Below are 26,471 nucleotides of genomic sequence, written 5' to 3' on the forward strand. Positions count from 1 at the left end.
TACTAGGTATTTTATTTTACATACTTAAAAATGTTACTCTGAGAAAGTGTCCCGAGGCTTCACCAGATTGCAAAGGGGTTCAGGACACCCCTAACCTAGTCCTTACTCCTGAAAAAAAAACTACATCCTGGAAGGTGACTTGTCCAAGATCACAAAGTAAGAGAGCAAAGTCAGAAACTAAATTCATATCCTCTGGTTCCAAAATTAAATCAAATTATGTAGAATCCACAATTTCTTCATGTTTAATGTTAAGTGCTAACTGCAACCTAAATTAAAAATCAGGGATCACACTCAGCAAAGGCATGCTTTAAAATAAGAAGTCTAATGTCTAATCTCATGCAGCCAAACTAACTATAAGAAATCTATATGGTAGTTAGATGTACTCTTTAGCCAAAACTAAAAAAATTAAGTACCACCCAATGTAACCCTTTTCTAAAGGAGCACACCAATTTCAAACACCAGCACTTCAAAAAAATGAACCAAGTGATTTATTCCAATGCATCTTATTCTGTGCATGAGGTGAATGGGGAAGTGATATGGGTGGTGTTTTAAGCCCTTTTTGTCTCTTATTTTTATTATAGCAAACACAACATATAATCAGTAGTTTTAGAAATAGGTATAAATACAACCAAATACAAAGTCAGCATTCTTTGCACTACTTTCCAAGTGCAAATATAACTGAAATGAATATGTTGCCTCTAGTGAAAAAGCACATACAAATTTGGCCAGGAAATGTGCATCTGAATATTTTTCCAAAATTACAACCAAACTCTTAATACCAGAGTTCAAAATGAAAAAAAAAACAAGGAATAATCAGATGACAGCAGAAAATAGATTATATATTTTACATATATATATTACATATTGTCAAAAGTGAGTGGATTTATTTCTCAGTGGTAGTAGGAAGAAATTTCAAACATTTCTAACTCAATTGAGAAACAGAAGTTGCTACACAGATGGAGTCACTAGAGAATAATAGCCCCCCCCAGGGCTATTGTGAGGGGGATCAAAGGAGTGCAAACCTTAAAGTACTACATAAATGCTGGCTAGCAATCTGAAGCTCTCTCAGAACTCCCCAACCAAAACTACAAACTGCATTAGGACAGCTTAATGATGCGCCACACTTCACTTCACTACGTAAGCCACGGTAATGCAAGTATTAAACCATACCAAGAACTGCTGATCGGGGTCATCCGACCGCAGAAGATGAATGAATCTTCCCACAAGGCTCTGCTCATCAGCAAAGTCTTCAGGGTCTGGGTCTTCCACAGGTTGATCTGGTTGGTCTTGAATCAATGTTGATACTAGATTCATGATCGCATCCACCTATCAGATACAGAAAAGGGCAAATATATTGGCCACATTAGCCTACCATCAAAAATGATACTAAAGACAACACTTCATCCACAGTCTCTTGTTTAAAGGCTTAAAATAACCACACATGAGTCCTTCAGTAATTAACTACATTTTTTAAAATGCTGTCCTAAGAAAGGTTATCAGTTAATTCGTTCTTTATGAGTCAATTTAAAAGTTTTTGAAAGACAACATGTGCATACTCATACATATGTATATACAAAAGACATGTACATACTCATGCACATGTACATATGTACACACACACACACACACACACACACACACACACACATATCTTGGCATCGTTTCTTACCTGGTCTTGTGAGACAATTTCGGTGTTATAATCCAGGACATTACTAAGCACATAACAACTCATACTCTTTCTGGACTCGTAGTCAAAATACTCAAAGAGGGGATGAAAATGTTTTAACTTCAAAACTGTTAAAATGTTGTTATAGGTGTCAACAGGTATCTTCAACAGCCTTGTAAGCTCCTTTGAAACTGCACTGCTGGTAGCAATACTACAATATAAATTAGTTAATATGTTAATAAATTATCTTCCTACATACCAAAAAGAGGGCTCCTCTTCCCACCTCCTCCCATGCAATGTGAAAAGTTTAATCTAGGAATACTAATGGTTCAACAAAACTCCTTTCTTGCAAAGAAATGAAGACATTCTTCTAAACATAAGCAGCAGAGATGCGCATTATAAGTAGCAGAAAACAAATGAATGTAATCTGATGCTCCAAAAGCTAATTAAAATTTTACTGAGAACATGGAAATCATTTTCCCAAAGAATAGTTCCCAGACTAGTACACAAAATCCTATTGAATCCATAATGTAGAGTAACTATGAAACTCTGCAATTTCAATATCCCATTGTGACATGGAGTTGATCCTGGATTCTCAAAGGCTATGCCAATGGAAGACAAGTTTTGGCAGGTTCTATCAAAAAGAAAAGGCTTCAAAGAAGATCCCAACAAACCGTATTTGTGACCTAAAGACCAACCTTGCTAAGTAGAGAGAGATTAAATATCATGAGGTATCTTGGCCATTGAGTAATAAATTTTTTGGCCATGGTAAAACCATGAAATAAAATAGCCCTCAGACCTTAGTAGCCCCTTTCTGGTTCCACAGTGAGAGTGGCAATGTAGTGGACAAGAGGCTAGAGAATAGTAAATATCATCATATTTCAATTGCCTAAAACATTAATTTAACTCTTGGTACCTCTAAATGTAAGATCCTTATTCAAACATGACATACATACATGACATCTTATGTTGAAAAGCTATTTTCCCATATAGTTCTCCCTTTCTCTAACTCCTTGAAAAAGCAGTCTATACTTGCTGCTGGTACCTCCTTTCTTCTCACCATCTCTAAATTCACTGCAATCTGGCTGCTGACCTCATTAATACACTGAAACCTCTATTCAAAGTTTCTAAAAATTCATTCTTTAATATTCTAAATTTAAACACCCAAAATAATTTCCATATACACAGTAGAACATAAAATGAGGACTAAATGATACCATGAATCTGTATTTCATATTGCTTGCTTTAGAAAAAATTATATAAAATATTACATATATGACTTTCAAGGCTGTCCTACTTTTCTGTGCTTCCTTCTGAACTGCTTTTCTCTTCTGTGTATTTTTTAAAAACATTTCAGTAGCACTCTTATTGGCATCACTACTGCAAAACTTCTTCTATCCTTCTGCCTCAATACCTCCCCCCCAAAAAAGTGAGGAGGAAAAAACCTTATAACGAATAAGCATAGTCAAGTAAAACAAATCCAGAGTGGCCATGTTAAAAAAAAAAAAAAGTATGTTTCTTTCTACATTAATGATTTCTTAATTGCTAAATATAATAGCTTTTCTTGCTCCTCATTCCTGACCTCTCTGCAGCATTGTTGAGCACCTCTACTCCTCTATGGGTTATTACAACACTGCTCTTTTACTTCTATCTGTCAACAAACTCTTCCTCAGCATCCTCTGCTGGATCATCAATCATAGCCCATCTTCTAATTATGGGAGAATCCTACCAAGGCCCTGTCCTAGATCTTTTTCTTTTTTTCTACATTCTCTCATCGTAAACCCATCAGTTCCCATGGATTTCTCTCTGCAAATGACTCAAAGACCTCTTATGTCTAGTTCTGGTCTCTCCTGTGAAACCCCAAACTTCACTACCAAAATTTCCTAGTAGACCTTTCAAACTGGATGTCCCACAGGCCAAAAGAACCAAACAGAGTCCTGTCATCTTTACATCCAAACTAAATTTCCCATTTCTGTGAAGGTTACCGCTGTCCTCCACCACTCAGGCTCACATCATCAGTGTTATCCTCAGGTGTTCACCCTCACCCCATATAACCATAAAAGCAAGTTGCAAAATTTGATGTTTCTACCAGTACAACATCTCTTCTCCAATCATAATCACCATACTAATTTAGGCCTCATCCGCCTTTCCATGAACCATTACAACAGGCAACTGTTCTCCCTATCTTGTGTCTCCTCACTCAAATTCATCCTCCAAACAACTGCCCAAGTGAATTTTCTAAAGCACAGATCTGACTAACTTATTTCCCCTCCCCACCCCCAACACAAAACTCCTCAGTTTCCTATTATCTCTAGAGTCAAAGATAATGTCTTTGTGCTTCACCAGAGATCAGATCAGGGGCACTGGGGGCACCCTTGTACAGGGCAGGGAGTAAACACAGAGGTTTCCCTTCTCCCACCCCAAATGACCCTGTCACCTGAGGCTGGGACACAATGCATCCAGACATAAAGAGAGAGACGCACTAAATGGAAGCAGCTTCAGGGAGCATTATCCCTTATACTAGAGAAGAATGCTGCTTATGGACTCAGGAAAAGATTTTCACTACTAAGAGTTCCTTTTCACCCTGGAAGATGCCTCACCATGCTTCAGTGGACTTCTCACCTTGGAAGACATGAAGTTTCTTTGGATTGTCCATTTCTTGCTGGAACCTCATTTTAGGGAAGCACTTAGGCCAGCCATGGCACTGCTTTTCAAGCTCTGTTCCTGACTCTCTACACTTCTCTCTCATCATGGGCCCTTCTTTACACTCTCAGCTACCCCCTGCTCATATTCCAGGGACTGACTTTCTTTCTGTATGCATTTGTATTCCCAGCTTTAACAAACTGCCTGACCCAATAGTGCTTAAGTTGATTAAGTGCTTAATAAATGCTTATTAACTTGACTTTTTTAACATTTAAATTTCTTCACAGCCTGGCCTGATCTACCATTAGAGTTTAATTATACATTACTCCCTCCCCTCCATGTACTCTATGGCCCAGTTGCTAGCCTTCTTGTTGCTCCTCACACACAGCACTCATCACCTGTCTCCATGCTTTCACACTGTCAGTCCCCTGTGCCTGGAAGGCCCCCCCCTCTCTTATCTCTGTTCTAAAGATCCTTGCTTTTCCTCAAGACTCAACTTGAGCACTATTTTCTTTCTTGGTTTTTGTAAATGCCAGTGCCTTCTCTCACCACACCCCACAAGGTTATATTATATACATATTCTGTATATATTTTTTTATAAATCTATGTAGGCATATATATTATAGTTCCATCAGAATGGGACTTACTGAGGACAGAGACTTTCTCCTTTTCATCTGTGCCTCCTCAGTGTCTAGCACAGTGCCTGGCACATAGCAAAGGTCTGGTGTTAATTTACTGATACTATTAGAAGAATGGAATCATATCAAAATTGATGTTCTTGAATAAATGAAACCAGAATAAGGAAACGGAAGCTACATAGGAGGATGGCTCCCCAGTACTCCCTAAAGAAGAAACTAAAGCAGCTGGAGGAATTAATTTCACCATCTGCTCAAGTTGCTGTTGTTGTGTTTTCCTTCATTCTTGAAGAGGACCATGACATCAAGATGATGACATGACTTGCAACTGACTTTGATTTGAGTGAGGGAGGGCTATGCAAGTTCATAGAAATAGCATTTCACAGAACAAATGGTCATTTCATCTTGATAATGAACATAACAGAAAACCTGCAGGAACAATTTTATGTCCCAACATCTGTTCCAGAGGATGAAGGACTCAGTAAGATTTTCCAAGATATCAATATTCACTTACTTTAATGCAAAGTTGGACCTAATGGAGAAGTGAAAATTATACTGGAAAATAAAATTGAGAATGAAAAAATAGAAGAGGTCTCAGGCTTATACATCATGGATGCTTTCTCCAAGAAGAGAAGGTACTAGGCATAGCAAGCATAAAGTAGTTTCACAAAAAGCAAATGACTGGTTATGGAGTCATTTCAGAATTAGCCCTATGTGCAGTCAGAACATTACCTAGCTAACACAAAGATCAAAAACAACATCTTTTGTTGTTGGAAAGATAAAGATGAAAAGAATATTCTGTCACTATAAAAATTCTGATCTGACCTTTTCAAATGAGCTACTGATGCCAGAAAACTGGGGAAAGACAAAGACACCTAAGATTGATATAACACAATCATAAAAATGATTCCCAGGGGTAGAGCCAAGATGACGGAGTAGAAGGACAGACCTGCTGTAGCTCTCCCCCCAAAGCCCATAAAATACCTGTAAAAATGACTCTAAACAAATCCTAGAGCAACAAAAGTCACAAAACGACAGAGTAAAAGAGATTTCCAGCCCAAGGAAGCCTGGAAGGCTGACAGGAAAGGTCTATCACATGGGGCTCAAAACAGAATGCAGTCCTGCCTTGGTCGCACAGTGTGGTATGGACAGGACTGGAGTAGGCTTCAGGGCACAGAATCCCAGGCAGTAGGTTCCCAGATTCCTCAACTCACAAATGCCAAAGACAGTTTCAAAGGTCAGTGAGAAAACTCTTTCACCTGGGTGAGAAGGGAGCAGGGTCCTGCTCTAGCCTGGTTCCCAGGAGGCTGCAGCATCCATTTTTGGAGCTCTTGACCTAAAGACCCTGGAGGAATCAAGCTGCTGATCTGAGTCTCAGCCCTGAGTGGTGGCACTGGGGTGAGGAGGAGCATTGAAGTGGTGGAGCTGGAGGCCATTGTGGAGAGGGAACCCTACTCCCAGATCCTGGGCAGAAAACCTTGTGGTTGCTCCCAGACCAGAGCACAGGGTAGGAGAGGAATAAACTACTCTCCCTTGTTCCACCTAGGAGGAACTGAGAACTTACAGGTTCCTAGAGTATACCCTCCACTTGACAAAGGACTCAAAAATCAAGTAATTGGCTGGGAAAATGTCCAAAAAAGGGGAAAAAATAAGACTACAGAAGGTTACTTTCTTGGTGAACAGGTATTTTCCTCCATCCTTTCGGATAAGGAAGAATAATTCATACCATTAAAGAAAGACATCAAAGTCAAGGCTACTGTATCCAGAATCTCCAAAATAAATATGCAATGGGCTCAGGTCATGGAAGAGCTCAAAAGAGATTTTGAAAATCAAGTAAGAGAGGTGGAGGAAAAATTGGGAAGAGAAATGAGAGAGATGCAAGAAAATCATGAAAAGTGAGTCAACAGCTTGCTAAAGGAGACCCCCAAAAAATGCTGAAGAAAATAACAGCTTAAAAAATAGACTAATCCAAATGCAAAAGAGGTCCAAAAAAGCCAATGAGGAGAAAAATGCTTTAAAAACCAGAATTAGCCAAATGGAAAAGGAGGTTCAAAAGTTCACTGAAGAAAATTGTTCTTTAAAAATTAGGACGGAGCAGATAGAAGCTAATGACTTTATGAGAAACCAAGAAATTACAAAACAAAACCAAAAGAATGAAAAAATTGAAGACAATGTGAAATATCTCATTAGAAAAACAATTGACCTCGAAAATACATCCAGGAGAGACATTTTAAAAATTATGGGGCTACCTGAAAGTCATGATGAAAAAAACAGCCTACACATCATCTCTCATGAAATTATCAAGGAAAACTGCCCTGATATTCTAGAAGTAGAGGGCAAAATAAATATTGAAAGAATCCACCGATCACCTCCTGAAAGAGATCCAAAAAGAAAAACTCCTGGTTACACTGAAGCTAAATTACAGAGTTCCCAGGTCAAGGAGAAAATATTGCAAGCAGCCAGAAAGAAACAATTCAAATATTGTGGAAATACAATCAGGATAACACAAGATCTAGCAGCTTCTACATTAAGGGACTGAAGGGCTTGGAATATGGTATTCCAGAAGTCAAAGGAACTCTAGGATTAAAACCAAGACTCACCTACCCAGCAAAACTGAGCATAATACTTCAAGGGGAAAAACGGTCATTCAATGACATAGAGGACTTTCAAGCACTCTTGATGAAAAGACCAGAGCTGAATAGAACATTTGACTTTCAAACACAAGAATCAAGAGAAGGATGAAAAGGTAAACAGGAAAGAGAAATCATAAGGGGCTTACTAAAGTTGAACTGTTTACATTTCTACATGAAAAGATAATATTTGTAACTCTTGAAACTTTTCTCGGTATTTGGGTAGTTGGAGGGATTATACACATATATGTATAAACACAGGGCACAGGGTAAGCTGAACAGGAAGGGATGATATCTAAAAATATAAAATTAAGGGGTAAGAGAGGAATATATTGGGAGGAAAAAGGGAGAAATGGAATGGGGCAAATTATCTCTCATAAAAGAGGCAAGAAAAAACTTTTTCAATGGAGGGGAAAAGGGGGGAGGTGAGAGGGAAAAAGTGAAGCTCCCTCTCATCACATTCGACTTAAGGAGGGAATAACATGCACACTCAATTTGGTATGAAAATCTATTCTACACTACAGGAAAGTAGGGGAGAAAGGGATAAGTGGAGTGTGGGGAGGATGATAGAAGGGAGGGCAAATGGGAAGAGGGAGTAATTAGAAGTAAACACTTTTGGGGAGGGACAAGGACAAAAGAGAGAATAGAATAAATGGGTGACAGGATAGGATGAAGAGAATTATAGTTAGTCTTTCACAACATGACTATTATGGAAGTCTTTTGCATAACTACACATGTATAGCCTATACTGAATTGCTTGCCTTCACAGTGGGGATGTGTAGGGAGGGAGGGAGGGAGACAAGTTGGAACTCAAAGATTTATGAATGTATGATGAGAATTCTTTTTGCATGCAACTGGGAAATAAGAAATACTGGTAATGGGGTATAGAAATCTATCTTGCCCTTCAAGAAAAGAGAGAAGATGGGTATAAGGGAAGGGGGGTGATAGAAGAGAGGGCAGATTGGGGGAAGGGATAATCAGAATGCATGGTGTCTTGGGCTGGCAGGAGGGAAGAGATGGGGAGAAAATTGGTTACTCAAAATCTTGTGGAAATGAATGTTGAAAACGAAAAATAAATTAATAAAGAAATCCAAACAAAAAAAATAAAATTTTAAAAAAATGATGCCCAATGAGCTCAGAAACCACAACATAAATAGGTTAAAGGTATAGAGAATATACAAGATCTCACAGTTAATTGGTTAATTTAAAAAATTTATATGGAAACTATGATAGGATTACTATCCCCCCCCCCATCATCTCTTGTTGTTCAGTTGTTTTTCAGTCATGTCTGACTCTTCACAACCTCATTTAGGGTTTTCTTGGCAGACACTACAGTGTTTTGCCATTTTCTTTTTCCAGCTAATTTTACAGATGAGGAAATTGAGGCAAAGAGGATTAAATGACTAGCCCAGGGTCACACAGCTAGTGTCTGAGGACAGATTTGAACTCAGGAAGATGAGTCTTCCTGACTCCAGACCCAACACACTATTCACCATGTCACCTAGCTGCCCAATCATCTAGGTTAGGCTACTTCCACGAAAGGCAAAGAAGCTGTCTCCCAGACCTGACCGGCCCAGGGAGCTAAAGCTCAAGCCACAACTCTATTTAAAAAAAGCTTCCTGGTGGTCTCTGCCTATATTAATATAGTTTTCTGGTCATCTAAGAGCACCAAAAAAACCCACCCACATGGAATTAGGGCTTTTTTGACTTGATTAGGAAAAAGTTGACTTAAGGTTATTTAAGACATTACAGATGCCCTGAAGGAGGGGAAGGGGAAGGGGAAGGAGTAGTTAATTGCAGCAAGATCTCTGTTGAATATCTTTTCTATTCCATGGCTAAGTAAACCTCCTGTTAACTGTTGAATGACCTACCAATGCCTCATTCCAATATAATACTAAAACAAGAGACTTGCCCAAGTTAGGCCTACCCACTACAGAAGCTTTAGACACCCTTCAGCAATGTTAAAACTCATACAATATGCTTCAAAAGACACAAATAGAAAAATAACTATTCAAAGATCTCATGGAAGATGCCTAATATAAAGTCTCAAATGAAAGAGGATAGATTCCCTATAGATGATGTGGTCCATCCCATACTCCAATTTGCAGATTACATTGTACTGAATCCATCAAGTCCCAAAATACTACAAAACCTCTTCAATGAGATCTGAGATTATTCAAAAGAGATTAGCCTAATCACCCATAAAAAAAAATCAACAAAAAATGACCAACGAATAGGCAATTACACGTAGCTGGATGAATTAACTCATCAGGTGGACTAGGATTTAGACCTGGAAACAAACTGGAAGAAGAAAACAGGCTGAACTTCAGTGGGAAATGGCAAGCATTTTAAGTGGTCTCAAGGTGCTCACTTACACAAAAGTTCAACTTTTTAGCATCAGTATTCTTCTTGAGATGCTATCTGACTACAAATCACAGAATCTACTATTTAGCTACTTTGTCACATCAGAGGATCTGTGATCTCATGAAGTTGTGGGAAGTTCCTTCAACATTACAGACAGACTACAATCCACCTACAACATATTCTTTGTGATCCTTGTCCATGTCCTTTCACAGAAGGTTCAAAGAGAATTTAATTTAGATGTTGGCATAGGTATGTGTGAAAAACCGCTTTACATAAAATTAACTGAATTCTTACTGGCCAACTCAAAGGAAAAAAGAAGGAAAGGAGAAGGGAGGAGAAAAATCCACTGGGTCAGATAATTCACCACAAGATGTTTGCCATTAGCCTAGAATAGCTTGGGGGCAACCAGTCAATTTTATATCCTGGGCATTCATACAAAAACTGTCTACATGAAATAAATAATTTTTCAATCCTAAAGCTTAAGCTATAAAAAATTAATAGCAAATATAAATGACCCTCTACTTGAAAAATACAACACATAATTTTTAAAATTTATGAGAGAATTCACTCTGATGATATATACTGTCAGCTTTTGTTCCCCTTTTCCCATTACCAAATATGCTAGTCTCAGAAATGTTTAGAATATATCCCAAGTCTCATAAGAGCAATGGAACAGAGGAAGCTATTCTAGGAAAAGGCAGTATTTTGTAAATATATAATAAAAAATTTACATTTCTACTTACTGTTCTAGATTTAGCTTATTAAATATTTCCACCGTTGTTTCTAACACTTTATCAACATAATCCACACGATCTGGATAGCACTTCATGGCAAGGTTAATAAGAGACACTTGTAAAGACACCACATCTTCTGAAGGCATGTCTTGTCTGGACTACAAATTTTGGAAAAATATAACCTTTTAACATCAATAGTTTTACTGGGGGAAAAAACTATTCAGCAGAAGTTCTGAAAACTCAGAGGAAATGTTGAATATACCTGTATTACAGTAGCCACTTGCTGTGAAAATATGTCAAAAAGTTTAATATCTGCTGGGATTCCCGGTCCATCTTCACGGTGAGCAAATAAAGCTAATCTGAAAAAAGAAAAGAATATTTAGTGATCCTTAGAGTACTTATTTAAAAGTTCATAGGAAATGTTCTGTGCACTACATCAATTTTCTAATATGTTTGATCAATGTTCTTCGTACACTTTCAAATCACTAACATCTTTCATCTATCAACTCTTTTTTGCTGCTGTTACGACATCTCAATCTAACATTCATGGAGACTTACCATTTATAAGCTGAATAGCTTTCTGATATATTTCATTTAGTCACCCTACCTCTTTAACAGGCCTTACTACCATACTAAGTAAAAAAAAGTCTAAGCAAAGCCTTGCAGTCTCCAAATCACCCAGGTGTTTTTTACAACCTTTAGAAATCTAAACATGGTAACAAGAATATACAAATATCTGTAGGATCTATGATTCCATTAGTATGAGGGAACTTCCAGTGTGAGAACTCCCTCCACTAAAGAAAATTTAGTAGCTGAGTCCTAAGAACTTGCCTGAGTTTAAGTGATTTGCCTAGTTTCAAGTTGCTAATAAAGTGCCAGAGGTGGGATTTGAAGCCAGATCTTCCTGACTCCAAGCCCAAAACACTATTCACTGACACACTCTTCATGGAAACAAAGCACTTGAGTCACAGATGAAATCAGGTTATAAAAGTAACGTACTTCAAACATCTATAATTTGTAACAAATACACTTATTTTTAAAACATGGAATTGAATAAGTGACAATATGTGTATTTTAAATAATTACATTATAAAAAGGTTACAAAACCACAGAAAGATACCAAAGGTAAAACAGTAACTACCTCATATATACTGAGCAGTAACACCATCAAAGGGACTACCAGAGGTCATTTAATCCAGCATTCTGACTTAAAGACAACACTTAGAACTCATACGATCCATACTGAATTATCCCAGAGAGAGAAAAGTATCTGCCTCTAGTTTCTTTAAAACATTATAACTAGCAATATATGAGTAACAACAGAATTAGTGTGATAGTCAAAGATAGGGAGTGCACCTGTGATTTCATTCATGTAGGAAAACATACGGAAAATCAATCAACCCCTCACAATGCACGTTGGCATCTTCTCTGCAACTTCTGAGCTGAAAGCTACCCAGAACATGGGGAAGATAAGTGACTTGGCCAGGGTCATTCACTAATATATGCTAGAGGTAGTGCTTCCTGACTCCAAGGCTAGCTGTCTATCCACCATCCCTCTTATAGTCAAAGGTTGTTTGTTGTGACCTTGTGACTAATATCTAAAAACATAACGGTGATTTTTTTTTGGCAAATTTAGAAGTCCATTTGGTCTTTAGATATTAGTCACAAGGTCACAACAAATAGCACTGCATTTCCTGCAAGAAAGAGTTACAATTTGTTCACGCCTAAATTAAGCACGTTAGGCACTCAGGTACTTGTTAAATTATTTGTTATTTAACCAATGAAAAATAGAAATAATCTGCATAATAAAGAAGAGATAACATGAATAAATAAATCAGATTTAGAAGTTTATCGATTCTTTGTTCCGAAGGCAAAGAGTCTTTACCCAAAAATTTAGCAAACATTTGGCCAAATCTTTTGTCTTACTCACCTATCAATTAAAGCAATGATTATGTTTTTCACATTTACATTTTGGTGTAACTCAGCACAGGCTCGAAGAAAAGGGTTCAAGGTCTGTAGATGAAATTCATCAGGGAAGACCTAAAAAGTGACACCAATTATTATTAAGTGCTATAAATTAGAATGGATTCTTTATACAATTTTCTAGAGTCCATTTACTTTATATATCTATATAATTCAAAAATAGTAATTCATCTTGCAAAAATGTAATTTACATCTTACACAACTAGATATTAATAATCCATCTAAAAGGTTCATATTTAAAAGCTATCTTTGGAATATCCACTAAACACAAGTACAAAGGCAGCATGACAGAGATTTGAAGTTAAAAGACCTAGATTCAAATCTCTATTCTGCAACTTACTATCTGTGTGATCCTAGCTAAGTCTTTTAACGTCCCTAGACCTCAGTTTTCTCATCTATAAAAGGAAGTACTGAACTAGATGACCTAAAAGACCTCTTTCCAGCTCTTACACCCAGACCTTAAGAGGCAAAAAGAGATCTCAGTAACCAAAATTCACCAATATCTAAATTAGAAACTAGCAAAATCAATAGATTTGGATACTAAACATTAATTCCCCCATACCAGCTACTAAAAAAGTACAATATTAATTCAAATGCTGAGCTTTGGGAAGAAAGAAGAAGCATATTTCATATTTTACTAAGACTCCTTTAGATACCAATGAAAAGGAAAGATAATAAAATAGAACCTTTCTAAAACAGAATCTTAAAAATTTAGTTATGAAAACAAGATAAAAGATTAACATTACCTGAATGATACACTCCATGAGATACTCTTGAGCCAAGGCATCCCTGCAATTCACAACTTGTTCCAAAATACCAGTCAAAACAATCTAACATACAAAATAAGGGAAATGAAGACTACTTATTTTTTAAATGTCTTAAGGATTCTGAAGCCCCAACTCATCGCACGAATATTACATAAACCATAAAAATTGGCTAGATCAATAAAAATTTACTTTACTCAATGATTCATATCCAGACTTAGTTTTTTTAAGACTTACATGACATAAAACTTGCAAAGCTACCCAAAGAATTATTGTGAAGATGCCCTGCAAACCTTAAAATTTTACATAAATGTGAGTAGTTATTATTAACACAAACTAAAACCACTTAGAATCTACATGAAAATACTATTTCTATGTAATATTTAGAAACCATTTAAAAATCAATTTTATGTCATTAAATAAAAACAATTCCAAAGAAAGCTATAATTGTACATATTTCACATGAAATAACTAGAAAGTTAGTAAACAACAATAAATAACCTGTTTGTATCGCTCCACGTTTACACCTTCCAACTGACTGAGGCGGACCAAATTTGTTCCCACTAGAATTCTGAGCTCTTGTCTTTCCCGTTCTCGTTTCTCTCTATCCCGGCTATGTCCTTGATGCTGCATTCGCACCCAGAGTTTGTTCATTTCTGCAAAGTTTAGTAGTACAAAATCCATGGAATCACTGATGTCTCCAGTTGTTTCTTCACTGAAATAAAACCAACATTTGGAATATTAATATTTTAATAGTATCTAAAAATGGACCCAACCTCACGCCTTGCTCATTTTTTGTCCCTCTATTTATATGCAAACTCTAGCCAGTAATTATAAAAACTGGTTTCAAAATAATTTGCCTCTGTTGAAGTTCAAGGGGGAAGAAAATGTAGAGGTAATTTACTAGCAACATAGGCATTCAAAAGGTGATTTTCTTTGTCCCCCTTCTCCTCTACCCCAAAGTGGTTTATGCTAATGAATATAATATCACTATAAGCAAGAAAGCTGTAGGAAAACTGATGCCCATCCAGACCAGGTAAATTTTTATGTAAATCTGTCTGTTTGCCCAGAGAGAGACTTTAATCTCTTAAAAGAAAGAGACAGCTTCCTACACTGGGTAACCCCCATACTGCCTATTACAATACTTTGTATATATTAGCTAGAGGTCCACAGTGTAGGTTTACTTGCTGATGAAATGATTAAAATACTACATAACTAAATGTCAAATACAGAACAAAATAGTCAGACCTTACTTTTCACTCAAAAAAAAAAAATCAAATGAATTTCCACAAATAAAGTAGTAACCCAGGTTCCACAGCTTTTACTGTTAGTGAAAGTCTCTGTAGCCACAACAGAATGAAAGTGAGAGGAAAACTTTCACTGGTAAAATCCATTCTCATCTATCTACTCTTTTCATGTAATGGACATCCATATATAATTCACCCAACTGGGTTGAAACCATAGTTCTAGTCTCCAAGTACAGAAACTTGGTCATGGTTTCAAGGGTTGTGCCCCAAATCTAACTGGGTTTAAAGAAATTAACCCTGAAAAATAAAGTACTCCAGATAATGATGGCTCTCCTCTATGTATAATGACACTAATGACTAAAGTTATTTTCTTTCTGAGATATATCATTTATTTAACAATACACAAAATAACAGGTGGTAAAAGAATGTTTCAGGAATACTCATTCGAAAAGACAGTAAACATTAAAATAGCTATGTACATGATTCAAACACAATTACTATCTCTTACTCTGTTGGCTCTCCTTCATCTGGCAAAATGTTTCTGGTACACTGAAGAAGGTAATTTCGAAGAAATAGACCTCTTAAGGGATGCTGTACACCACGGCACATCTCTACCAAATCTTTCAAAATATCTTTTCTGGACTGAGGAAATGACTTGACATAAACAACTCCCACTGTAATAAGGAGATAGCTAGAAAAAAATGAGAATAAGTTTGATTAAAAATAAAAATATTCAAATAGAAATCATTCCACTGAGATAAGTAAATGTGCCAATCAGAAAAAAATTTTAAGCAGATCTAAAAAGAGGAAATTCAATTAAGTCATTTAACAAAGAATCCTGTCTCCAACATCTAACTTTACAGTAGCCACAAACACATCCTTTAATTCAATGAGAGTACTATCTGAATAAAAAGAAAATATAATCTGTAAAGGCTTCAGAAAGAAAATAAAATTACCAGTAACCCAAACAAAAACAACAATGATCTAAATGAGTTTTTTGTTTTAAAATTCAATTTCATTCAACAAATACTTATTAAGTACTTATTATGATATTTAAGGCACTGGTGATCTAAAAATAACAGTCCTTGCTCTCAAGGTGCTTACAATCCACTGGGAGGACACTGTATGTACAAAGATAAGTAAATACAAGATGCTTTAGGTGGGAAGAGAAAACTGACTACTCAGGGGACTAAGAAAGGATTTCTTCAGAAGTGACACGTGATCTGAAACTTGAAGAAAGTATTATTAGAGACCAGGTGAAGTAGGAATACATTCTAAGCGTGGGAGACAGCCTGTGAAAAAAAATCAGAGAGAAAACGGTGTCCTAAGTTCAGGGAACATCTAGTAGGCTAATTTAGCTGGAATGAAGAGGGCATACAAGGGAATATTATGAAACAAGTCTGTAAAGGTAGGTAGTTGGCAGCCTGATTCTAGAGGACTTTAAATGCTGGGCTAATTTTGCATTTCACCCTAAAAACAAGAGGGAGCTACTAAAGATTCTTGATCACAGGGATGGCATGGTCAGATGTGTACAACAGGAATACTAATTTAGCAGCTGTGTGGAGAATGGATTATTGGGGGTGAGATGGAGATTGAAGCAGACAGCCCAAGTAGGAGGCTACTGCAATAGTCCAGGTGATGGGTGACAAAGGCATGCACTACAGTGGTAGCAATACGAAGAGGAGTGGAAAAATCTAAGAGATGTCAATGTGGAGTCAACAAGAGGGGGAGGGTGATGAAGGAAAGAGTTGAGGAAGACTGAGGTTTTGAACATGGGTGACAAGAAACATGATGGTACACACAGCAGAAAGAGGGAAGTCTGGAAGTGGGGTAGGTTTGGGGGAGTCACAGGATCATAGACTTAGAGATGGGACCTTAGAGGCCATCTAGCTCAACTTCCTCATTTTGCAGATAAGAAAACTGAGACCCAAAAAGATGAAGTGACTTGCCCAAGTTCACAAAGTGCTGACAGTATTGCTGACTCAAAATCCAACATTCTGCAGTATAATGAGGGAACTAATACTAAGCTGTACTAACAAAAGTATACTGCACTACCGAAATACTTATTTTTTTTAATAAATAGATTTCTATTAATAAAATTAACTATCCTGAGACAACATGAAATTGAAGTATACTTAATGTGTCTCCTTTACCATTTGAGTTGTTTTTTAGCCCTTAGAAACAAACTGTATAAATATCATAGTTTAAAAGGACCAAACTTTAACCATGACCTAAAATGCACCTATATTATAAAAAAATGGAACCCACAAAGAGAATCTCTAGTTAGAATGGTAAAGAGGAACATTCAGAAAATGATAAATATAGAAAATGTAAGTCATGTTTTTAAATAAAGGAACAAGCAATATCTTGACATTAAACCTCTTAACAAATATTAACCAAACATGTTTAAATTACTCATAATCTTCAATAAAATAAAATGAAATGCAAACTTAATGACTCTGAAAACTTGGAATAAAAAAAACTGAACTTAACCTTGTAGAAAATTTGGTCAAGAATTCTATTTAGGTACTAGAAGAAATAAGAAAAAAATCAATAATTTTAAGACTGGCAATGTAGTACTTTAAAAAAGAATGTGGGTTCTATGGTTTCTTTTTTACTTACAGTCTTGGGATAATATTTCCAGCGTACTGTACAAGTTCATAGAGATCTGCTACTTTCCTTCCTTTGGCAAATTCATCTGTCAAGTAGACCTCCAAATAGTGCAGTTCATCAGAAATAGCCATATCTTTCAACTTATGATTAAGGACTACAAAGAAATTTAGCCCAATCTAAGCACTATTTTGTAGTAATCTTGTTACAATTCAACTTCGGAGGATGAAATTTTCAGTATAGTTTTCCACATCAATAGCCAAAGAACATATCAAAATGAAAATACTCTTAATTTTATTAGGTCTTCCTTATTTATAAGCAAACTACCTGTTCACTAAAAGTATTTGGCCTGCCACCTAAAATGAAGCAAAGCAGTAAGAAAAAAAACGATAGCTAGGTATAGCATATTACTGACAAATACAATCAGGCAAGATTACTGAGTTGGAAAAAAAGCCTCATTTAAACATACATCAAAATCTCAGAATTTGAGAGGGAGAAGGAAGAAAGGTAAGAAACTACTGGTTGTTACCCAATAGTTTAACATTGCTCAGCCCCTTTATAACAGGTCTGATATATAAGATTAACGTTAACCTACTCTCGAGAGGATTGTAAGTATAAAAACAATTATAAAACCAAGCTTTTCTTGCCTCCACTTAGCATATCTTCATGGATAAATACACTGGAAACATAACTGAAATGTAACGGTTAAAAAAATGTGGTCATCTTACAAGGAAATTGTGGTCCTACATATTATCCAACAAGTTTTCAAAAGATACAAAGTTCATAGTAGCTCTTTGGTGATAACATAGATGTTCGAAGTTCACCGAGCATGTTAGAGGCATGTTTCAGAGCATCCATAAGTTTGTTTTTGTCCTGAATAAAAGAGAAACACAAGAAAAGTCATGAGAATGTTTAATTTCTTAGTGGGTGTGATTTTGTTACAAAATTTTCCAAGTTTTTAAGCAATATTATTTTTAAAGTAAATACTATTTGAAAATAATCACTCAGAAAACTTTTTTAAGGGCTTACTATGTGCTAAGCCTTTGAGATACAAAGAAAGGTGGAAACAGTATGTGTATGTATGTATACATAAATGAAGTAAATATAGCTATATGGAGAGAAATGTGAATTAATGAAGCTTCAACAGCTCTCTCTAGGTCAGGAAAATCCCAATTAATCCATAATTTTTGCCTATAACTAAGAGAGCTGGCAAATGCATTCTTCTGAATCAAATACATAAGAATGATCCTATCATAAAATAAGAAAATTTCAACCAAGCATTTATTGCACAACTACCAAGAGCAAAGTATAATATTATTTCCTCTTTCTGAAGGGTAAGAATTTCCTTCAAAACTGTCTGAACTACTTTTTTGATGGTTACAAAAACCTAGAAACAAGGTGAGTACCAAATGATTGTGGGGACAGCTGAACTATGGTACATAAATATAAACGAATAATGTCCTAAGAAACAACAAATATGATGAAATCAGAGAAACAGAGTAATATTTGTGTGAACTAATGTAGAGCAAATACAGCAGATTTCAAATGACTTCAATAATGAAATAAAAATAATACAAAAGGGCAGCTGAACTCAGATTTTACACAAAGACCAAAACTGATTTCAGAAGACAAATAATGAAAAATGCTCCTCCCTCTCTGAGGAATGGGGAAAAGGAAAAGAGTGAGGATACAGTAAGACTTAAGGAGAAGATCACAATTAAATATAGCATATACAGACAAATGTGGTCATAGGATTGTTTGGTTTGACTTAGTTATTTTTTCTTTATTACAAGGGTAGATAGGAGGAGGATATATTGGGAAATGATTTACAGAAGAAAACAAGAACATCAATAAAACTTCAAAATAAAGTGAACAAAAAAAAAGAACTGTTGCTTTTCAATTATATTTACCTGTTGCCTCTACTTCCTCACTACTCACTCTCCACCCCATTGCAATTTAGCTTCTGTCTCAATTCAAATGAAAACAGTTTTCCAGTCACTAATGACCTCCTTGTCATTAAGTTAAATGGTCTTCTTCATTCTTGCCTTCTCTGCAGCATTTGTTACTAGTGATCATACCCCTCCATCCTTATGTCCTTTTCTCTCCTGGCTTCTAATATACTCTCATGGTTCTTTTCCTCTCTCACTACATATTCTGCATTCTTTCCTTGCTCATCTTCTCCTGGACCTTAAAAAAAAAAAAGGGTGTTTTTCCAATGCTGAATTCTTGTTCTCCTCTGTCTTTTTCTATTCTTTCTTCCCAAGGCCTTGATGAACTCGATCATTAATAGTAAGCATTTGTATAACACTTGCAAAGCATTCTTCTTGTTATCTCATTTAATTCTTAGAACAACACTGTGAAGTACTATTATAATCCCCAATTTACAGATGAGGAAATTGAGGCTGAGAGAGAGTAAATGACTTGCCCAGGGTCATTCTGCTAATAAATGTCTTAAAGCAGAGTTTAAATTCAATTTCAATTAAGTTTTTTTCAATGCAAAGTTATTAACACTGTAATCAAGTCAATAAGCATTTTATTAAGTACCTACTATGTGCCAGGCACTGCTGTAAGTAACCAAAGTCTCCCCCCTTCCCCCCCCAAAAAAAACAACTCCTGTTCTCAAGGAGCTAGCTCACAGTCTAATGGGAAAGACAACACATAAACAATGATGTACAAACAAGATATATGCAGGATAAATGGGAGATAATCAATAAAGGAACTGTATTAGCATTAAAGGGGATCAGGAAAGGATTCTTATAAAAGGTGGGATTTTAGCTGAGACTTAAAGGAATCCAGGAGGTAGAGATGAGGAGGGAGATAATTCCAAGCATGGAGGAGAGGCAGTGAAATTCCATAGATGGAGAAGAAAGCAATAGCAAAGAGGCCAGGGTCAGTGGATCATGGAGTATGCAGAAGGGAGCGAGATATAATAAGAATGGAAGGCAGAAAGGGGCAAGTTATGAAGGACTTTAAAACCCAGAGGATATTATATTTTATCTTAGAGGTAACAGAAACCCACTGGACTATATTAGGAAGCAACTTATCAAACCTTTCCAAAATAGAAATTATTTTAAAACACCAAAAGAAATACCAAAGATAAAGCAATTTCGGCTCTTCTCATGGTCTAAAACACCAAGAATCCAAAGAAGGTAAAACTTCATTAACCAACATCTAACTTGGGATCACTCAGCACCCTTCTCCCACCACTCACCATGCTCTAAAAACAAAGATGCACAAGCCAATCTGATGACTCTCCAACCTGTGCCAAGGGATCCATAGTCCAAACTGAAAAAAATTTGCTGAGGCCACAACAGCCAACACCATGGCTGCTAAAAAACACTCTGGAGAAGAGCAAAGGAACAAAGAGAACAGAATATGTGGCAGGACATCATGTGTATGGGAGCTGTATGGCATTCCATTGACCCTGAAAGAGCCCAGAATCCAGCTGGGACAAGTTCTCTTCCCAGCCCAGTCACGTGACGCAAAGAGGTGGTGAAACAAATTACCTAGCAGAGGAAGAGACTCTTATGCTTGGAAAACTAACTCCCAAAGAAACCACCATCATAAGGGAATAAATCAAAAAGTGAGCAATATGTAAAAATAAGGAGAAAAAAGACTGAAGTTACCACAGATCTCAGGAGGAAGAAAACTCAAAGACCTTAAGCATAAGCAGGCAAACCAACAGGGAAAAGATAAACAACAGAAGGAAAAATGGTTTCCAAATCTAGTAAATGAGTTCAGGCAGCTGTGAATAAATATTATAAAACAAAGGAAAAATATTTAACACCTAATGCAACAGAGGACTCTGGATTTTCAGGAAAGCATGGAACCATAACACACTATTCCTGAGCAGTTTAAAAAAAAAGATAAAAATGTGAGAACTGAATTTTTGGTCTGCACAGCAGAAACAATTGCCAGAATAGAACTAGAATCCAAGGTGGCAAGTCTCACCAAAGAAACAAAGGAGAGAACAACTGACCGAGAACGTAAATACGTAGAAATTAAGGACAATCTGGAAGAAAAGAAGCAAAAAGCAATAACATTAAAAGAAAGCATTCTCTCCATGCAAGCAGATAATACTGAAATAGGATGTGTAGAGACAACCAAAGAATCAAGTCAAAAAATCTAAACACCATAATGCAAGAAATATATGGGAAAAAAAAAAACTAAGAGCCAACCAAAGGAATATACAGTTCTCCTTCAGAAAAAAAGCCCAAGACTGCAAATTCCAAGACACACAGTTGAGTGGTAAAATTTAAAAATTTCACTGAGAAACAAGAAGAAAAACAACAAATTCTGCAAGTGACCAGGAAAAGATCTGTATATACACAGGAAAGAAATCTCCAATCATATAATCCACAAATGTGAACTAAACCATAAATGAAAAAGATGGACATTCAATAATAAAAGGGCATTCAAAGCATTCTTAGAAAGTAAACCAGGCCTAAATAAATTATTTGTTCCTCAAACACACCAAAGGACAGAAATATATGAAAAGTAAATGAATACAGCAACAAAGGATAACAACAACAATAAAAGATTTCTTTCTAAACATATATAAGGAGACAAGGGTAAAAGCAGAAGTCAAACAGAAGTGACAATGGAGAAACAGGCTTGAAATATAACAGACCTCACAACATCTGCAAATGAATCAATGTTGTTGTTGATTGGGGGAGGAGGGCAAGGAGAAGGAGGGTTGGGTGTTTTTGGTGGGACTATATTACAAAATGAGAGGGTACATAAAAAGTGGAAGGGAAGAAAGAAGGTAAAGGGAAAGATGATGTACCCTAATCAAGTCAAAGGCTACCAATGAAAGGAAAATAATTCCTCATCTCTCAAGAGAGTCTACAGGAGATAGGTGAAGAGGAAAAGGGAGAGATTAAAAAAAGGGGGAAAGAATGAGGAAAACCTTATTTCAATGGTGGGAAAGTGTACCAATGATGAATGCTCCTACAGATTTTCTATGAAGAGAGATGAGAAACTTGCAATGCGTATTACCTACAAGAATTTGCTTAGAAAGATCACTCATCCTACCTCAGAAGAAGGGGAATCAGAGCTTCTGGGAAACTATAGCCAGACTCAGAAAAAAGATTTTGAGGAAAATGGGAGGACGTGGGGAAGGAATGACCAAGGGACGAGGAGAGGTCTAAAAGTGAGGCACAACAAAAAAATAGAAAATAATAATAATAATTAAAAAAAAGGCAGGGCCGGGAGCAAGTTCTACAAGGCAATAAAAGAAACTGTTTAGCAAGAATGCAAAATCAGTACCTCAAAAGTTTTAAATCCATGAAGAATACAGAGAATAAAGGATTAATTGTTATTTAAAACCAAAGAATAAAAGTCTAGATTAGACAGAAAGAGAAGATAAATAATGAAGAGAGTGAAGGAAAGAAATTTTTCTAAAATTAGCAGCATTACATAGGAGATCCCAGAAACAAGATTCTTCTGCTGAAGCAAAGGTGAGAGGGAAGCAACAACTCTCTGACACTCTGACCCATACATCCTTTCTTATCTTGTGTGATTCTTGCCTATATTATTCCACAGATACTCCAGAAAGTTTCTACCCAAAACACTGAAGCCTTCAGTTCATATAGGTCCCCTTATATTTCACTAGTAGTAGTACAAACTTGAGCCATCCCTCTGTTATGTCTCACTCTGGATATGATTTGCTCTCCTTTTCTAATCAATCATTTCTTGGATAATAATCTCCCTTATGCCATTTAGGATCAAAGACCTAAGACCTGGAAGGGGCCCTCAGAAGCTGTCTAGTCCAACCTTTCATTTCACAGATGAGGAAATGAAGACCAGGAAGACTGTGACTTGCCCAAGGTCACTCAGGCAGTAACTGCTGAAGCTAGAATGTGACCCTATGTCCTCTGACTCCACAGACAATATTCTACTACACTAACATTTCTTGCATTTAACTATTTAAACAGCAAGAAAACAAGAAAAAGAAATGAATCAGCCCCACATAAGGGGGTGGCAAGATATTTGTAAAAAAATGAGTAAACGTTTACTTTTCAGAGTCATTAAGAACCTGAAATCAAATGACTCTATAGCTTCTACGGTAATTATCTTTTCTAGTCAACAAAGGGAAAATATTTAACACCTAATGAAACTTTTTTAGCTATGAAAATAAAAATGTTGTTATAAACATGCACAACTCTGACAATTCAGGTAAACTTCCTGGGCTTAACTTTCCTCATCTGAAAGATGTGGTTTTATCTATAAAATAAGGACAAGATCACCTAAGGTTCCTTCTTATTCTACATCTATGATCCTTTCCCAAGCAGTTTCCTCAATAAAGATTACTAAACACAACTGAGGGAAGAATAAAAATGTTTTTTAAATGTATTCAACAACAACAAAAACCATACTACATAATTCACAAACAGCTAAAATACATAGTATTGGGAAAAATAGATTAGTGCCCAAAATTTAAACTAGGATGCATGTTTTTTTCAATGTCAAAAACACTGTAAAGAATCACACCCTGCAAAAAGATGTAAATGTGTTGTGTACATCACATAACCCTTTCTCTATACCTGTTTGCCTATTTCACACTATCCATTTGCCTTTATCACCAATGACTGTTTCAAGTTGCAAGCTTCTAGAGGACAGTTGCAGTGCCTATTTAAGTTGTTCTACATGATATGTCTGAAAGTGAGCCTTTAAATACAAGCTTTTTTCATCCCCTGCCTTTTGGTAGAGAGGAAAATGGATGAGAGATATGAAATACAATAGACATTTTTTTCCAGACTGGCCAATGTGTTGATTTGTTTTACTGTACTATTCTTATTAATTACATGGGGATAAAGGGATGAGTTAGCAATAAAGGTACAAAAGAAATGAAAGGTAATTAATAAAAGGTCTAAAAAAAACAGCAGTGTTGTTACTACCTTGTTAGTGAATATATACTTATAAAAACTGTAAGACTTCATGAATTAAAATACGATCCTTTTTTGTTTATTCTATATCAAAATGTTTACTAATAACAAAAATTTATTTTTAAAAAACATGATTTATAATGACAAAGATAAGATTCCCTTGAAACAATACTATGACAAACATTACAGGTGAAACTAGTGAGTTACAAGAGTCTCTCCAACATCACTCTTACCAGGCATCTTTTCATCTGGAATGACTGAACCTTCACAGCCTGAATAGCTTCATCTAGGAGCTTTTCCTGCTCATCCTGTGGTGACTGCTGTGTTGTAGGCTAAAAAAAAGGAAAATAATTGAAAATGTTACCACCATTCTTTCCCTGCCAAATACATATCACTACCTTTTTGGTTACAGCACAGGATCCTTTAAGGTCCATTCTACTTACCAGAAATAATTACTTCTGCTTTTTTACTTACAAACCCCTAAACAGAAAGCTATGTCCATATTCACATAGCAGGCTAATAATGATCTAAGGTTGCTAAGGGAGAACAGTCATATCTATAATAAATGCTTCTGCTTCCAAAGCTAGCTGACTCCACATCTCTGCAGCAGATCGCTCTCAAAGAAGCATGTTTCAGGATGCTTGCATTCTGCTAACACATTATGAATCACCATGGGCACAGCTACTCTACCAATACAATTCCTTACTCGGGTGCTGTCAGGGATAAATTGCAGACAGCAATTTTTCATTTTCTCCTCCTCACAGGGTCTTTTTTTCATCCAAGTTTATTCTGTCCTGAGAAATCACGGATATGAATCTAGTAACTAAATTGTGCAAGTACTGTTCCTTTCTTTAAGCAATATATAAGAAGGGAAGAGAAACATTAGGGAAACAGGATTTTAAAATATTATATGTGATTCAACTGATTCCATGATAGCTCTAATATTAAAGTTGACAATTTAAAAACTGCAATTACTTTTAATTATTAATGCTGGAAGTCCTTTCCACATCATTTCAATTAGACAGAAACATAACTATAATGAAAAGAACACTGGATTCTAGTTCAGGTCCTAGACGCTACCATTTAAAAATTGTATAACTATAAGCAAGTCACAGTTTCACTGACCCTTAATTTCCTCATCTGTAAAACAAATGAAAATAATCTTCACACTACTTATCACCAGAATTGTGGTGAGCAAATCACTTAGTAAGCATGAAGGTACCATAGACACAAATACAAAACATTGTATTTTCTAAAGTACATAAGACTAAATAATAAAGAATTATAATACTACAAAATTAACTATAAGGCACATATTTTATTTGATAATGTGATTATGGTATAAAGGACCCTGAATTTGGAATTAAGGGTCCTTTGTTATAAACTCTGCTCTACTATTTCCTTGGATTATGCTGGTCAAGTTACCACTTCCCAACCTCAGTTTCCTCATCTGTACAATTGGAGACTGGACTAACTAAGGCCTCTTCCAACTCTAAATCTATCATCCTATGATGCTATTATTACTTTCACCAATGAGATATACTAACATTAATCTTTAATTTATAATGACCTAAGTCTTTAAGGTCAAAAGTTACATAATGTAATGTATACAGCCTATGTCTCCAACTAATATAAAATGCTAAAAATTTTAAATGCTAAAATTTTAAAATAATTTTAACATTTTAAAACAAATGTTCCAACGGTATAAAACAACAGGGCTTTTTACATAGAATCAAAATGAACCTAGAGAACAAGAGCTCATGAATAAACATAAAGTGTATTAGCTAAGACTACTAAATCAATCAATTCTGAAGCCACAGTGAAGGAAATACACAATCTAAAATCCAATTTAGCACTGGATTCTGGTTTTCTCAAGAATGTCATATTTATCAAAGTGGACTAAAGAATATCCACAGGCGGTAAAATATTATTATCATTTTAAAAGTTTTTCCAAGTAATTTTACTAGGTCTTATGCCAGTTCTTAATTTTCCTGAAGAAGAAAATATTAGCAAGTTAAAACGTCAATTAAAAATTTTATCTTTCAAGTCTGGAAATTGTCCATAAGTGTGTTTTTTTTAAATAAAACTGTAAAGCTTCCCAACAATTATTCTATCCAAAGGTAGAATGGATTGCCACAGGGCAGCTAGGTGGTACAGTGGATAGAGCACCAGTACACGAGTCAGGAGAACCTGAGTTCAAATCTCACCTCAGACACTTGACACTCACTAGCTGTGTGACCTTGGGCAAGTCACTTAACCCCAACTGCCTCATCCTGGGTCATCTCCAGTCATCCTGATGAATATCTGG

General features: G+C 36.0%; 1 protein-coding gene across 1 annotated transcript in view; it reads right to left on the reverse strand.

Moving 5' to 3' along the window:
• Positions 1–26,471, reverse strand: part of VPS35 (VPS35 retromer complex component) — a 39,549-nt gene that overhangs the window by 9,055 nt on the left and 4,023 nt on the right. The window contains exons 2-12 of the mRNA XM_072632121.1: positions 24,397–24,495; positions 18,053–18,149; positions 17,289–17,412; positions 15,175–15,357; positions 13,921–14,134; positions 13,402–13,485; positions 12,603–12,712; positions 10,935–11,031; positions 10,682–10,830; positions 1,670–1,877; positions 1,171–1,326 (exon numbers count right to left, since the gene is read on the reverse strand). Of these exons, the coding sequence (XP_072488222.1) occupies positions 1,171–1,326; positions 1,670–1,877; positions 10,682–10,830; positions 10,935–11,031; positions 12,603–12,712; positions 13,402–13,485; positions 13,921–14,134; positions 15,175–15,357; positions 17,289–17,412; positions 18,053–18,149; positions 24,397–24,495 (1,521 nt within the window). The remainder of the gene's footprint in view (positions 1–1,170; positions 1,327–1,669; positions 1,878–10,681; positions 10,831–10,934; positions 11,032–12,602; positions 12,713–13,401; positions 13,486–13,920; positions 14,135–15,174; positions 15,358–17,288; positions 17,413–18,052; positions 18,150–24,396; positions 24,496–26,471) is intronic.

This window comes from Notamacropus eugenii, chromosome 1, assembly GCF_028372415.1.
Source record: "Notamacropus eugenii isolate mMacEug1 chromosome 1, mMacEug1.pri_v2, whole genome shotgun sequence".
Taxonomy (NCBI): Eukaryota; Metazoa; Chordata; class Mammalia; order Diprotodontia; family Macropodidae; genus Notamacropus; species Notamacropus eugenii.